The sequence below is a fragment of the Columba livia genome, chromosome 1 (genome assembly GCF_036013475.1).
Source record: "Columba livia isolate bColLiv1 breed racing homer chromosome 1, bColLiv1.pat.W.v2, whole genome shotgun sequence".
Classification (NCBI taxonomy): Eukaryota; Metazoa; Chordata; class Aves; order Columbiformes; family Columbidae; genus Columba; species Columba livia.
The window spans coordinates 122,046,192-122,062,552 of record NC_088602.1 but is presented as its reverse complement, the minus strand read 5'-3'; the positions used below and the strand labels follow the sequence as shown (position 1 = coordinate 122,062,552).

The following is a 16,361-nucleotide window of genomic DNA, read 5'->3' as shown; positions in this document are numbered from 1 at the left end:
GATTCGTGGGATGAACAGTGTGCCTTCAGTATGGCACAGACTGGTGACATCGCAACCAAAACCACCTGCTATCCCATCAGCTTCATACAGAGACACTTATTGCGCTGACTCACAGCTGCTATACCTGTGACAGACTATGCCACACGGAGGAGCATGTTTCGATCCACAAAGAGTTTGTTTCAATACCATTTTAAACTGTTGAAGGTGTTCCCATCCTGATGCAAAAGGCTTGTTTTCTTTCCTCAGATCACTCTTGCATCCTAAGATGCACTCAGACAAAAATAAATGGAGATGAGCGGCATTATCAACAGATGTATATCTAAAGAGATATATATTATCTGCCTAGACTATTACTTTCATTTATCAGCAAAATGTCCACTTTCAGAAAAATTTCTGACTTATTATGAAATGTCACAGCTGAATACATTTCTGAGACACAGCTATTAAAGGCAAAAACATGAATGAGGGAGGATACTGAGGAAGAACACATACTTGAAGCAGTGCAGAAATAAAACAAACTTATTTTCCTTCCAGGATATTTTTTCCAGTAATCTGGTATTCAGAATTTGTGCAAGGCCCTGAGATGCAACAGTATTTCACTTCACAATAAAACTATGCATCTTCAGATTGCACAATGGCTAAAAGGAAGCCTAAGTTCTCTTGAAAAAATTACCATCAGCTCAAATTAGAATTTCATTTGTATTCTTTCAAAGGTTTGCAATTTGGGAAACAAAAGGGTGTTTCAGTTTAGTATAAGCACCTTCACAGTACAGGCAGTGTTCACTCTAATAGCAAAAGCAGGGAAAAGCTACGCGCAAAGAGATAAAATTCACTTGAAAGGGTGCAGTAGCATTGCATCATGATGGTCATATCATTTTATATTCCTCTATATCTTATAACTGACCGCACAAATGGAAAACTACTCGTTATGCCAGTCACAGACCTAATGATGTTTTGACCTGGCAATAACTCTCAGCTGTCTTTCATAACTACCTGTAAAGGCCTATGTGGAAAGATGCCATAACTTTGTCCTGATATTTATTGTTTTAATTGAAGATAAATACAACATATTATAGGTAGTTACAGCAACTAGCCCCGTGTGTTCACTTCACATGCTTTGTGAACAAAAAGCATTTAAATAAGAGCAAAGCAATTCACAGAGGGAAACAAACAAAAAGATACCTTTGATATTTGTTTGTAAATAAAAGACTTAAGTTTGGGGACTAGGTAGGAGAAACCCAAACAGCAGGGCAGACAGCTCGCCTGTATTAACGTACAAACTACTCAGAGATACATTTTACACTTGGGTTGAACTCCATCTTTTATCCCTTCCCGAGCTGACTTCAAATGGTGACTTTCTAGAACTCCAGCCTTACAGAAGAGCTGGCCTTGCCAGCCTGTGAGGCTCTATAAATATCCAGAACTTTCAATTCATCTGCACTTACAAAACAACTCTGTGCTTTTGCTGGTATTGAGTCCAACATGCATTGAAAAAAATCTCCAAGAGGCCACATTATCCTGTTACTTCATTTATGGGAGCACTCAGTATTGAAGACAGTTTTTTGACACCTTTCGAAGGATTCAAGCATATCCCCAATGAAGAGAGCCGGATTACATTTTAATTATTGCCTGATACTAATCAGGGTGAGATACAAGGTCATTAATGGAACTGGAGCTATCCTGAGATAGAGGCAGTGCTATCTGGATGCACAGTACTCCTCAAGAATCACTATTGTCTTTAGCCTCACTTCTTTAGCGCTCTAGTAAAGCACAGTGATGGCCTTTAAAATGGGCTTTTTATACTTGCGTGGAAGCATGTACCAACTTGCTACTCGGTCAGTTTGTTTGTTTTTCTTCTTTTCAGCTTGCACCAAATATTGCAGGAACTTCAGAAAACATCAGGTATGCCAATAAGTCTACAACAACTGTCATTCCAAATACACTTGTTAAATGCACAAACACATAGAAAAGACAAAGCTCAGTAAGAAGACTGAAGATTCAAAGTCACAAAGGGAGAGATTATTATAAAGCCCTAAATAGAAGGCTCTTGTTTAGGACTTAATTGTGTCAGTCAAGCATGGACAACAACGTCTGATCTTTCAAAATGAAATTTCCATCTCCAAGGAAAGAAAACAATGCTTAAATTCAGAAGAACAGCAAGCCTATCTTCATAACAGGAAGTAGTAAATTAGTTTCAGGGGAAATATGAAAAATATTTACATTTCCTAGAAGATTTCAAAATTCCACTCTTCATCGCGGCAAATATCCAACAAATATTTTGTGTTGGAGTGTGCTATTATTGATACAATTAAACTTGTAAGAAATACTAAGATGGAGTTCATGACAGGGAATGGATGGTTTCTGGACCTACATCAAGCCACGGTATCAATGAATGCTATGAAATATTTTTATTTGCACCAGCAGCGACTTGGCCAACTGGAGTTGGGGCAACTTCAAGGTATGTAATTTTAAAAAAGCATTCGCCCACGTTTTGCAAACTTTGGCACACCTATAATTGGGCACATGATGGTAAGTGCACAGCTTCCCAGACACAACTGTCTATTACAAAATATCCAGAGAGTAACACAGTGAGCTCCCATACAAACTGCATTAACTAAGTATAAGCACTTAATGCAGTCATTTCAAATTCAAGTTTACTTGCATATCACCTAGGTGTGTGGTTTTGTTTTGTTTTTTCTCTCTACTGAAAGTCTTCTCAGGAATGGGAAGAGATGAATTGTACGTATTCAAATTAAGATGCTGACTACTAACATTCTGCTGTGAACTGTAATAAAACATCAACAGCAAAAAAAAGCCCACTAATACACTTATGATTCCATGTGCTCTCATAGGGAAGTTCTTCCTTCTAATGCAAGTCAGGGCTATTTCAGATGGGACTTGTCTAATGGTGCTGGAGTAGGTCCAAAGCAGCTCCAAACACTTTCAGAGCATCCATTAGCCTGCTAATACATAAACATACTCTGGCCTGCCATAGTTTTTTTAAATCAATGTCTCAGGAATGCACCAATATCAGTTCCTTTAACTCCAGAATATTAGCATTAAAAAAAAAAAAAAATAATCCTCAAAATACCACTAGAAGTGTCAGCAGGGTGGATGGGGAGAGGGAAGGGGTGAGGGGACAGGCAGAGTCAACTCTAGCACTAAATTTGGTACCATTGCCAATTGCAGATGTCAGAAGAACCTGAATTGCAGAAGTCCTTGTGCCAAACTTACTACTAGGCTGCCCAACAGAAGAAGAGACACTTCAGTAAAAGACCTGAAATTCAAAGGTACAGTGAGCACCTCTAGCATCCACTCATCTCCATCTGTTTATTTCCACTCCCACGGCTTTGTCTTTAGACAGAAAATGCTGATGACTTTTTCAAAGAAAGCCTTGCAAAGTTCTTAATAATCTTCAGGTAAGATTGCTTACATTCTTCCAAGAGAAAGACTTCTATCTGAAGCCTGAATCTTCCATCACAAGAGGAGCCAAGACACTATTTGCTATGGTTATTCAGTTGTAGTTTAAGCTGTTTGCTACTTTAAGATGCAACTTTGTGCTCTGGGATCTTCACAGCACTTTCTTTCCACACCTCCTCCCTCTTTTTTTTTTTTTTTATGAGAACAGGGTTATTTCCCAATACAGTAATCCAGCTACTTACTGTATAATCAATGCTATTACATACAAGTACCCATTAGGCATTTTATTCCACATAGATATCTGTGGGGTCAATTACACTTGCTGTGCAAATCATGCACTCAAGCCTGATCGGTGACACTAGAAATTCCCTTATCTTCAGCTTTCTAGATGAATCTTTTGATGGTCTAGGGGACAGCTATGCAGCTATTTAACTTGTATATGATCCAATCTTAAACAGATGGTGAAACTTGGATGTGATTTCATAGTAACACATTTGAAAGTGACAATTCTCACTTTGTCTCAAAACTGTGGCTTTTTGAGTTTTTGATACCCTACTATACCCATCAACATTCAGCTAAATAGCATCAACACCTAAACTAACCAGATTCCTCCTGGTATTAGGATATATCAGAAACTCAAGAGCTTTCTAGACAATTGTCACCTTTAGTTTATTTAAAAATGGTTTCAGAAAACTGAGAAGTCAGTCACTGCTTTGGTAAAGAATTTTTTTTGGTCAATTGCTAACACTACTTCATTATGCTAGGGGCAAAGAACTCATTTTTACTATTAGGAGGTCACAATATTTTGTCATGAAATTCCAGTACTGAACATGCCACCTCACTAGCTCTCCTGCCTCAAGAAAGCAAGGGGAGAGTAGTCTAAATGGTATATATTGCCTTCTTGTATAAGCAGAGGACTGTTTCCTCCAAGCTATTACAGTCTATTCCATGTTTGTCCTTTTACTTGCTTACTCTATGTCATCCATCACCTGAAAAGTAAGGTGATTTAACCATTTTCAATGTTGCATCTTCATTTTTCGGGCTATAAGGGTAGCAGATGTTGACAAATGTCCCATTTTCCACTTTGAAAATTTCTCACACATACATCTCATGCTGTTACAGAACGTAAAAGAGGTGAAAAAAAATGTGCAACACTCCATCTCAATAATTTCCATATAGAGTAAAAAATTAGTTAACAGTGTCCTAAAAAGCCAGAGCAGATGGATGAGACAAAAATGGTACAACATAAAACTTACTTTTCATCTTAGAAATGCATTAGATATTTTCTCTTTAATAAGGTCCTAACTAGGTACATTAGTGGGAAATATTCAGCCAAGAATACAAAGAAAAATGAAATCCTAGGGTAAAGACTGGTGCCTCTCCCTGCTGGGGTAAAAAAGAAAAAGATAACTGAGCAAAGAAGAACCCTACAGATGTAGAAGGAGAGAAGGTGTAGGGAAAGGGCAGTAGACACGCAAGCTGCGGAATTAGCAGAAACAAAGTAGGTTTTCTTAAGGTGTCTGAGACCTTTTCAATCTGAATTACTTTAACTAATAACCCCAAACTGAACCGAAGGAAACACTGTGAATCTGTAAAGCTCCCTGTTAAAGAACAGAAATTAGGCAGATGCACATTGCAGAGGGCAGGCAGGAGAACCTGTAGGTTCTGGTTTATGTAAAGGCAGGTCCATCTGGTGTACAAAGTCAGAAGACACCAGGGGCTTTGGTGCTGATCAAATGAACAATCCTGCAACGAGAGATTCTGGAAAGTCATCTTTCTGTCCAAACACAAGCCTTGATAATGGGCACACCAACTCTGGAAAATTAAAGACTGCTCAACTTTGTGGTATATAGATGCATCTGTGCCATGTGGCTTCAGGCACTGGGTCCAGCCAGGAAGAGCTCCTGATCTTCTGTGCAAGAGGAACCCTAAAGCAGATGGCTTGACTTTTTAGTTTAAGGCAGTGGGACTCCTAGGACCCAATTTTTTAGCAGACAATTTAAAAAGTGCTTGAAGAACCAACACAAAACACATCCAAATACATGAGACATTTTGCCTTACTAAATATTTGTTATGTGTTACTAATCCAGGACTTTTAGCAATACTCCTGGCCACAGGAAATGCATCCAGTTGACAGTAAGTCACACATTAAGTCACAAGCACTAGCGATGAAGCACTGTACCCAGAAACCACACACATCTTCCTCAGGCAACCTTAAGTCTTTTTTTCCATTTGCTTAGCCTACTTGGACGAACCAATCTCCAGATCATGTTATCTAGTCAATCTGGATTTTAAAGCTACCCGGATCAATACAAACGCATTTTATTTGCCCATAGGAGTTTTTTTCTTCTCTGCTCACGTCAAAGAAGGAAAGAACTTTGTTAGTTGTGGGACTAAAACTGGGCAGCTACAGTCACATCAGTAGCTGGTCTGGTCTTGAAAGAGCCCATTTAATCAAACAGAAATCAAACTGCTCTGTTTTCATCCACCATACTTGACAAGGAATTCAGCTTTTGTCACAAATGGTACCTAAGACTACTTGTTCTGAAATTACTACAGCAGCTCAGAAAAGTTATGTAGATCTGTGGACTTTTTTTTTTTTCCCCTCTTATGAGTACAATACACTATGGTGACAGGAGGGAGCACACAATCTTTTAATAGGTGTCTGTCTCTCCCAGACCAGCATGCAACTGGTAGGACTGAAGCACCTTTTGCTGGTACACTGCTGTGCTGTACCTGACCTAATACTGCACGTAGCCACAATTCAGCCAGAAAAACTTCACTTTCTGAAGTTTGTTATGAGCTGAATGCTGTAAACAAGCAAACATTGCCCCAAAATATTTTGCTGTCAACTAATGAGCTGTTCAAGGCCAGAATATCTCAAGTCATACAGAGAACTATACAAAACTTAATAGGACAGGCAAGATAAAGTGTCAGAAAACTAAAACTGCAGACACACCATCCCCTACAGACAGGATTTAATGCAGCAAGACCACTAGGAGCAAGATTTCAGATAACCAAGACAATAACGAACAAATAAAATTGAACATCAGGAAAAGGACAAGTGGAAAAAAAAGACAGGTAAATCCTTTGTACATCTCTTAAACACTTTGCCTACAATCCTTAAGTGGTATAGCTGGATTATTATTTGCATATAGATCCAAAATTGAAGTTACTTCCCAGCATTTAGACAGAAATCATATGCCACTGGATTGGAATCAGAGGCAAAAGTGGCAGACAAGGATTTAGTCAAAGACATCTAAATTATCAAGGTATAGTAAAAGCAGTAAGCACATCTGAAATACTGTCACAGGCATCCTAAAAACTCAGAACCCACTAAGGTAAGGTTTTACCCGAACCAGAACAAATTCAGATGCGATGCAACAGCAAATATTTAAACTTTTTCCTCTGGCAACCAGCATTTAAAAAAAGTAGTTATTTCCTATAAATCCATGTTAGGTTATAATTTTAATTTATCCCAGTGGAAAAATACATTTCAAGCTGGAATATAATGAATCTGAGACTAAACTCAGTCAAATTAAATTGACTTCTTAATATATAAAGTATACTCTATGCATTCTGCATGTAGCCCTTGCACAATAAATTCAAGTTAATCTAAGCTGGTGAGTAAACTGCAGCCTACTTCATCTCCAACTTGGTCTCAAAGTAGTGAGCTAAATTCCATTTGTAGTGTCTTGATTACCAGTCACACAAATGGCAGAAGAATCACAGCTTGACTTGCAGGCTCCTAAATAGAATTTATTTTCTACTGGCAATTGAAGGCTCCAGATTTAGATACAGCATAAAATCAACTCAAGTAAGATCACAAAACAGGACTAGGAAAAGCTGCACTGACAGACTTGTTGGTGCAGATGAAAATGCCTAACACATCTCTGCTTGGTTTGATATTGTTTGAATAATTATTACTAAGATTCACAATTTATTTTTTGTGCATTTTCATCCAGTATCATTCAGCTAAAGGTATGGAGCTAATTACCAAAAACAATGCCATACTTTTCAGTAGAGTGTTATCATGCTGAGATTCGGCCACTCTCCAGCTTTTGCATTTTACTAGCTGTCATCACCTTAAGAGTTTAGCATAACTTCTACATATCTTTTTAGCACTTCATTAGAACATAACTGTCCTTAACCAAATTCACAACAACTGGCCAGATCATTCATGTCTTCCTACACCAAGCAGGTTCTTCTAAGTTTCCCCAGTATTCCAGAGCTCTACACCACCAGCAGCATGAAATCCAGTAGCATAGCTTTGGAACAACACTAAAAATGCAGGCTAGCTTAATGTCAAACTTAATTATTTTGATGACATTGGTAAGACATGTTATATGTGTAAGCAGCAACAAAGCATTAGCTTTGCTATTGGAAAGCAACATGTTTCTAAAGGCCAAACCCAGTCTTCCAGTTCTCTAGACAAAAGCCCCCAGGGCCACCTTCACACCAGGCAACTGAGCAGTTAAGAACAACCAAGGCCTTTTTTTCTCTTTTTTCCTGGAGCTTTAGCTCTCCCAGTTAGTAATCTCTGATGTGACTTAAGTTGCCAAAACAATTTTGTCTGCTCTGTTACTACAGTAATCACATGCAGAGCCTTCAAACAACAGGGTGGTTCAGAGTAACTTCAGATCTGTGGCACCAAAGTAGTAACTATAGTGTATTTTAAGCACCTGTCTACACAACAATACAGCATTCTGCAGCCAAATTTGTGTCACTCAGAGAAGGAAACAGCAGTAACACTGCCAGAAAGCAGGAAACATTAAGAACTCTGAAGGTGAAAACCTCCTCCTACTCTTCATGAACTCAATACATTTGATCATTTTGTGACCAAACAACAGTAGTCCTTTAATAATCTCATTAAATGTTTCCCTTCTTTTAATTAGTACATTTTCCTAGTCTCCCTTTGTATTACATCCACAAATATTTTGTATGTATGCCAAATAGTACATCTTATTTTTCCTATAATTAGACTGGCTTGTAGAATTGAAATATTCTTGAGCAGAGGACAATTTACATTTATCAAAGCTAGAGACGTGAATTAATACTCTTCCCCTCCATTCCTACCTCCCTCAACGATGATTTTGTTTGTTCACTTAGGTGCTGGATTTTCACAAAGTACCATATGCCCCCTGTTAAATTCAACAAGTTTTGAAAAGGTATTTCCTTTCAGCATCCAACACCACAGGTATTCAAAAGTGGTGCTGTTAGGAAAAAAACCCACATTCTCCACATGTACGAACAGAGAGTAAGAAACAAATCGTCAAGAAAGTGAATGCATTTTCTATACCTTACGCAATCTTAAATCTAAACATATGAAAAGTTTCTATTTTAATGTTTTTATTCAAATCAAAATACAAATACAAACACTTGAAAATGTACAAAAATAAAAAAGGACATTTTCTACATCTTAAAAAAGCAGATCAAACTTACTTCTGTATGTGCAATCCTTTCTGTGGGAAATCCTGATCAGCAGATATTTTTCTGTTCTCTTCAGAGCGTTCTATGCCAAATTCCCTCCCCCCAAAGTCCAGCCACACTTAAGACTACAAAAAACATTTAAGAAAAATCTAACACACTAAATGTCCCTGAACAGATCACAAAGAAACCATTTCTAACAGGTACGCATGATAATATATTTCCCTAATGACTTTAGGGCAAACTTTGTGCTGATGGGTAGTGTGCAATTCCAGCTTTCTGTAGTTTGTTGCCATATAACTTGAGCAACGGAATTGAATGACTTCTTTTTTTAAGCTATTTTTACAAATTTAAAACAGCAATTATAGCTTTGTTGATACCATTCTTCCTTCCTCCCTTTTTCCCTCCAAAGTTTCAACTCTCCTAATAATAATAATGTATCTGCAAATAATAAAGCAGTAGAAGAGGTCTGAAACCAAAATAATTGTTTTTTGACACAATCTGCCAACACAATAAGAACCAAAATGATCACCTGCTGAATATCACATCATACTAATGCATGTAGTGGAAGCATTATCACAATAACACAGTTTTGAAACACCCTATAATATATATCCAAATATTTTTTGTATGAAGTTTTGCTTAGTCATATTGATCAAATGATCTCAAGCAGTACAGTTCCTTTCAATATTCTGTCATTCTATTTGGCCAAGACACTTTTCATGTTCTGACAGCAGATGTTTTTGGAGCTGTAGTAGTGTGAGGACAGGTGAGGCAGCATTTGTGGAAAGAGGTAACTGCTTAAACTGATATTATTGGAAAATATATTTTTGGGGCACACAAGCCCTTCTTTAGGTCTCAAATACAGCAGGAGGCTTTCAAGTTGAAAACAGTTGCTCAGTTTACATGAATGTGCTCAGTCCCTTAGAAAAAGCAAGTTGACACGGGTTCAAAGAAAGCTCCTGAGAAACAGGTTCTCTCCAGATTTTTCTTTGCCATTGCTTCAGCTGTCAACTTTATCCACATAACACAAACATGCTCAGCAAGAGAACAGTTAACATCTACTTGCAGAGTGTCCAGAACACGGGCACCTAAGCCATAATCTTCTAGCTGGTACCTGTAACAAACTGAAAATATTGACCTAGCCCTATTGTGGATGGTGATCTCATTAACTTTTACTATGACGAAGATGAATGCAGGTTTTATAATGGCATCCTGCCTGCAGCACACTTGACTACACCAGCTTCCAATTCTATTGCTTCTACGACTATGGCTCTTCCCTCTGAAAAATCCAACCATCGGCAGAGGAAACGCTAGTATCACAGAAGTTTAATTTTCTCACAATAGCTAGTTCAGTATGACACAGCCATTCTTCTCAACATTCTGTCTTCAGATCATCTGACTGAAAATTATTGTTGTGTATTATGTATAGAATACATCCAAGTCTTTTAAGTTTCTCCAGCAAATTTTAGTCAGTGTCTTATTTCCTGCCACCTTAAAATATTTTAAGATTGTCCTGTGAGTTCATTTCAGCACTAATACATTATACACTCCTTTTTTTTTTTTTACTTGCTAAATATTTATTTTTTAATCCAAAGGAAAACTCATTTTTCTAAAAAGATCCTGAGAGCATTTTTCAACCATTACCACATACTCCTTAAATTTCACGTGGGATGCTGTTAGCACTGACAACGCATCAGGACATTCTCCAGTTACTTCACATGACTGGTTACGATTAACAGGACAGGGCTGAAAACTACTTGAAGTCTACTGAGGCTTTCCTTTTCTTGCTAAGACACGAGGACACATTGTAGACAGTTTTATTGCAAACTGAGAAGAAATCAAAGAATGTGAAACATATTTATTACCAAGCAAGACACACTCTGCAACACTTAACATGGGAAATTGGCAAATTACTAAATTGCAATTTGTAGGTAAGACATAGCTATACATTAAGACACTTCCAGGAAGTTTTGTCTGTCTAGTCATCTACTTCCTATAACTAAGTTTCATACAGACCTTCTGTGAAACTACAACCAGCAAGAATATCAACTAACATCCAGGATCAATACGAAACAAAAAGTTTCTGATGTAAGGGAATTGTTTCACTTTTAACAAGGTGAGAAGACACAACATACGTTATGAAACAGCAAGTCAATATTTGAGAGGTAGCCTAGTTGCTCGTTTGACTGGGAGAGGTAGAGCTGGTTGAGAAATCAATAGCTAAGGCCAGTCAAAATGATAATTATCCCAAGTTTTCTAAGATGCAAAAAAATGACTCTCAGCTTGAGACTGCTTATGTCACCAGGGATTCAGTTGCCTTGCTCACATTTATTCACTTTTATGTAGGCGAGTTTATTGTAAAATATCCATTCAGGGACAAAATGCTCCCAGAAATAACCAGGGAAACAGTTTAACTACATTTTGCCATGTGTCAACCAATTCATCTAATTCATACATCTTATGACTATGAAGGTTAATAAAGCTAAATGGCTCTGCTCTTTTGGCAGGTTGGTATAACTACAAAAACGAGTGCATACCAAAGGCTAGAAAGCAAGTTAAGTCTTGAATTACATAGGGTTTACCTATATAAAATTCTCCATGCAATTTCTTCCCACAGGAAAAAAGACCAATTGTTTTAGAGATAAAAGCCAATGAGACATATTGGTTATACAGTCAACAGGTATTAAACCCCATATATCTTGAAGGTGAGACATCTGGGTATAGATTCATACATAATGCTCCCTTGGATTGATGTAGACTCTTCCAGGTCCTGAGTTTTGTGGGTATCTGCTGCTCCAGTTTTTGTAGTATGTTTGCTGATAAGCAGGATACATATGCTGAAGACCCTCTTGTTCCTGTGGCTCTTCAACATCACAAATAAGTTGTCTTCCATTCATAGCTTTCTAAACACACACAAGAAGTAATCAGTTCCATAGTTCATGTACAGAACCACTAATTCCTATTCTTGTTAAATCTTTAAGCAAAGTAAAAGGTGCATGATCTCTCAAACAGTCAGATGTATTGAGAAACATGAACTTAAAAGTTCCAATTACTAGCAAACAAACGACAGAAGTGCTAGTAACTACTCAGAGTTAATCTCGAACTTTTGTTTCAAAGGAAGTTAGATTTTAAGGCCGAACAAATCTAAAAAGCAAAATACAAACTATGAAGAAGTCCGTTAGCACTCCTGTGTTTTGTTATTTTATTCAACTAGAACTTCAAAGCTCTAGTGTTTATGTATTTAAATTAGTCAGCAAAACTAACTAGGAAATACAGCATATTAAAATGAGACTGACTCTTTCCACTTCACAGACAGCAAACCCGCATACTCATCAATTATTAACTAGGATGGACAAATACTTTCCTCTTAAGGAAAAACATCCTTCTAAGCTCATTTAAAGGAACAAGATGAAATCAAAGCTTCAAACAGGAATTCAAGATATCTTATTATTTACCATGTGCTGCAAGTTTCCAGCATCTTTCTCTCTGTACTGGTTTTGCAAAGCAAAATGTTCTTTCTGAAAGAATAAAAGTTACAGTGGACACAAGTCAAAATTCAACACTGCAGAACATGTTTGGTTTATACAAAAATGCCAGTCACCACAAAATACACTCTACCTTGTGAAGTGTCTTAAGTGACTACCATTTAGAACACTTCTCACAAGCTAGTCTCTGGCAGAAAGAATATGCTGTTGTCAATTTAGTAAGTGTTGTTTACATATATTTAATTTGTACTTTATTTAAGCACAGGCATGTTTGAGAACAACTAAAAAGCTTTTTTTTAATTTTAAGATAACATTGATTTTTAGATAAGCCACGGGTTAAAACAAACGCAAAATCCAAAATCAGTTCAAAAGTTTTCACGACTATCATATGGATAAATGCTGAGTCTGATACTGCGCAAAAGTATGTAACCAAAAAGGAATTTAATTGTAGACTACTGAGAGTAAAAGGGAGTACATTTCTGTTGTTTAATTCTATCAAACTAAGAAAAGTACTTCCTAGTGAAAAATCAAAAACTTCTAATGAGACTACACAAAACAAAGGCAACACTTTTCAGCAAAATTAAACTCATTTACAACTTGTCTCAAAGTTCGTTTTGCTAACTAATTTTCCAACTAAGAGTCCACACTGCCTAGACATTTTACTACCACCTTTTTCTGTGAAGCCTAAAAACTTGTTTCTGAAAGCATATCTCTCCAAAATATTACTTCAGAGGTCTAGCAAGGCCTAATAGCTAGTTGTACATCAGAAACTAATTATCATTCTATTCATAGGTCAAGACAATAGCTGATAGCAAGTAACATCCCCCCAAATGTGCATCTCATGAACACCCTATATCTGAACGGCAACTGTAGGTCTGCTCCTACTGTTCAGCACAGCTTGCTAATAAAAACATAGCCATGTACAGCAGTAAATTCTTCTGCAATTCAGATAAGAGTCCATTGCTCAATTCATTAATCCCGTGAGCTGTTTGAAACCTTGGCTGTGCTAAAACAGGGAGAAAAAAAAGACAATTGGATGGGTCCTGCTCCCCGACTCCCCCTCCTACTTACACAAGTAGCCCTGGAGTAGCTTTGTTCTGCAGTTATTTGTCCTTCTGTGGTTCCTAAAGAACAGTCTCACCACCAAAATCAATGTACAGTGTGTTTCAAAAAGATGGAAACAATTTCAAAGCACTACATTTCACAATGGCAACGTGTCACAATTACATAAAAATTTACAGTTTAATGGGTTATCAAGTGGTAATCATTTGAAACTCTATGCCCCGCCCTTGCAAGTGGTAAGAGTTTCATTCATAGGCTAACAAAAAAACTAACTTATTTACAAAACCATTAATTAAAATGCAACTTGTCATTTTGTATAGGTTTATATACTTACCTCTAATGTGATTATATCTGGGAGACAAATTTCTACCCATTTCAGGAAGAAATGCTTCCTTGTCCTTTTTCTGGGCTCCATCTAATGAATACACTGCACATGCTACAGACAGCACACTTGAACGCCTACTTTCAAAGCCCAAGGAACTCAGTTCTTTGTTAGGCATTTACAGTTTTAAACTCTATCAGAAGTTGCACTTTCTTCTTTTCAACCTTAGTTCTACAAAAGAAACACTGTACTGTAACTATGCATCTCTCCAGATGAAGGTATTTTTTCCAGGGAAGATTTAGCACAACTAAAAACACTTCCTCATGAGCAGAAAACCTTTCTACAATTAAGTCAGCTCGCTCTCAGAGGGGTCAGTTTTGATCTGAACCACTTCCCGCCTTTGTGGCAAGTAACACTTCACTAAAAGGCACGTAAACTCAATATTTTTACAGTTACACTAGTGCCTAATGGCACTATAGGGAGAAAACAGAAGAACAACTATAAATTATTTGTCCCATTCTAGGCATTCAGAAAACTGAGACATTACAGATTAGGAATTCTCCCTCCCTCCTGTTCTGTAACAAAGAAGTTTGAATAAGTAGGAGTTTAAAACCTCATTCAAGACAAACATAGTTTTCCTGAATATTAAATGCAATGTCTGAAAACACCTACTGGTTAAATCTGAAACATAAACAGAGGTCTGCATATATTATTACTGCAGTAGATTGATACATTTATGAAATTATCAAGAACCAGTATCTTTCTCACAAACATTTCAGAAATAACACTGTGATTTCTGTTTGCTTTGAGTTTAATAAGGTGATTCTTATCCATTTGCCCAGTTCCACCAGTCAGCTCACTTATCCCTTTCACACCTCAAATGGCTTTCAGAACCATACCAGAAATACATCCATGTTCTGTTTCAAATATATTGGCAAAATCTTTGGGGAATAATTATGTTTCTAAAAATCAGTTTAGCTTTCAACAATACACCTACATGAGCACTAGCTTTCTTTTTAAAAATTAATATTACACCACAAGTTTTACATTAGAGCTAAGCAATATATTGATTATGATGTCAGTTACTCTACAAAAGATTCAAAACCATCCCTTCCTTTCCAAAGTTTTTTGTCACCATTATGATGGATTAACTTTGTTACTGAAACAATTAAACATGCAGTTAATCACCACCTGAGCTAATGGATGGCAAACTCTAATCATAACAAGCAATGCTATCTGAGAATTATGACTTAGGGTAACAGCTTACACTATGGTATCATCACTCCTAATTAAGTTCTTCCCTCTATGCCACACTTAGCTACTAGTTTAGGGGCATGATAGGGTACAGCAATTGCTTTTGCACAATTGCACATTTGTTTCATAATCACTGCTTTTCCCAACAGCTCCACAGTGGCAGCAACACCACCAATCTCAAGTAATGTTTCATTCTTTTTTCTTCCTTCCCCTTCACATTTTACTTTTCCACATTCATTTCTACCAACAGCAGACACAGATAGGATTTAAATAAACACTGGAAACCAGAATGGGAAATTCCAGTGGGTGTATTTATTCAATTAAAACTAGAGACAAGGGAAATAATCTCGCATGGCATGAAAGCACAACAGCCTTGCTAGAAACGGGAGCTGGACCTTTTCCTGCCACGAAGCAAGTGATAGAACCAAATCGTCAGGTTCTGTCAAAGAAAGCTGGTGCTGAGTTACGGTGTTCCTATGCAGTATATCTGGGGTGTTGTGCTTTGATACTTACAAGAGTTTGCATTGTCTTACCTTTACATTTTATAGAATCATAGAATTGTTTAGGCTGGAAATGAGTCGACATGACACTAGGTTTAGAAGTACTGTCAGTGATCCAGAATTATAATAATCTAGTAAACGGTGTTATATGATTTTAACTGTGCTAATACAATTTCACCATCTTCTTTCTCATGTTCAATATGAATACAAATATTACCTTTAAAGAGCTTTAGTGTTTGATAGGGTTGCTTGGCTAAATATGTGAGGTGTTCTTAAAAGTTGCAAGTCTAAAGTCAGTCTTCTCATGGCTAGAATTACCTACAGGGATGCAATTTCCCTTCTCTACTTTTATTTCTGTTGCTACAAAAAAGCCTTATTAATTTCTGAATGTTTTAAGAACTCTGAACATTCATGCATTGCATTATACCAAGCAACATTTTTTCCTCTTTCCTTCAGAAGCACCTGTCAACCACCCACAACTTGAGTTATTTCACAGTGTCAAAGACTCCATTTCAGTTGTGTTTCTAGGCAAGTAAATAAGTTCTACTTCTTAGTGACATTTTATTTGAAACATAGTGAAATTAACTGTAATGATTCAAAGGATTGCTTGAACTTGCGCACTTCTTTCCCACTGCTTTTATAAATATTATGCAACAGACAAATTCCTCTTCAAGCCACTGGAATTCTTCCATTGTTCCACTTCCTCTTGATCCTCCTGAAAACTCAGTTGCCAAGTAGAAATCCCTCTCTCACCAAGGACATGGCCTTCAGGCTGCTCGCTGCTCTTTCACATTGCATGCAAGAAATAGTTCTGAGTAACAGAATGGTATTTCCATTACAAAAGCAGTAACTCTGCTAAAAAAGCTGATAAAGATTAACCTAGAGCAA

General features: G+C 37.1%; 1 protein-coding gene across 3 annotated transcripts in view; it reads right to left on the bottom strand.

Annotated features, from left to right (window-relative positions):
- Nucleotides 1-8,752: 8,752 nt before the first annotated feature.
- NECTIN3 (nectin cell adhesion molecule 3) overlaps nt 8,753-16,361 on the bottom strand; it is a 68,123-nt gene continuing 60,514 nt past the window's right edge. The window contains exons 8-9 of one of the 3 annotated variants that reach the window (XM_065076108.1): nt 12,306-12,368; nt 8,753-11,749 (exon numbers count right to left, since the gene is read on the bottom strand). In XM_065076108.1, the coding sequence (XP_064932180.1) occupies nt 11,744-11,749; nt 12,306-12,368 (69 nt within the window). In that variant the 3' untranslated portion in view covers nt 8,753-11,743. Of the gene's footprint in view, nt 11,754-12,305; nt 16,285-16,361 lie in introns of all 3 variants that reach the window. The other 2 variants (XM_065076099.1, XR_010475249.1) reach the window with 2 other exon arrangements.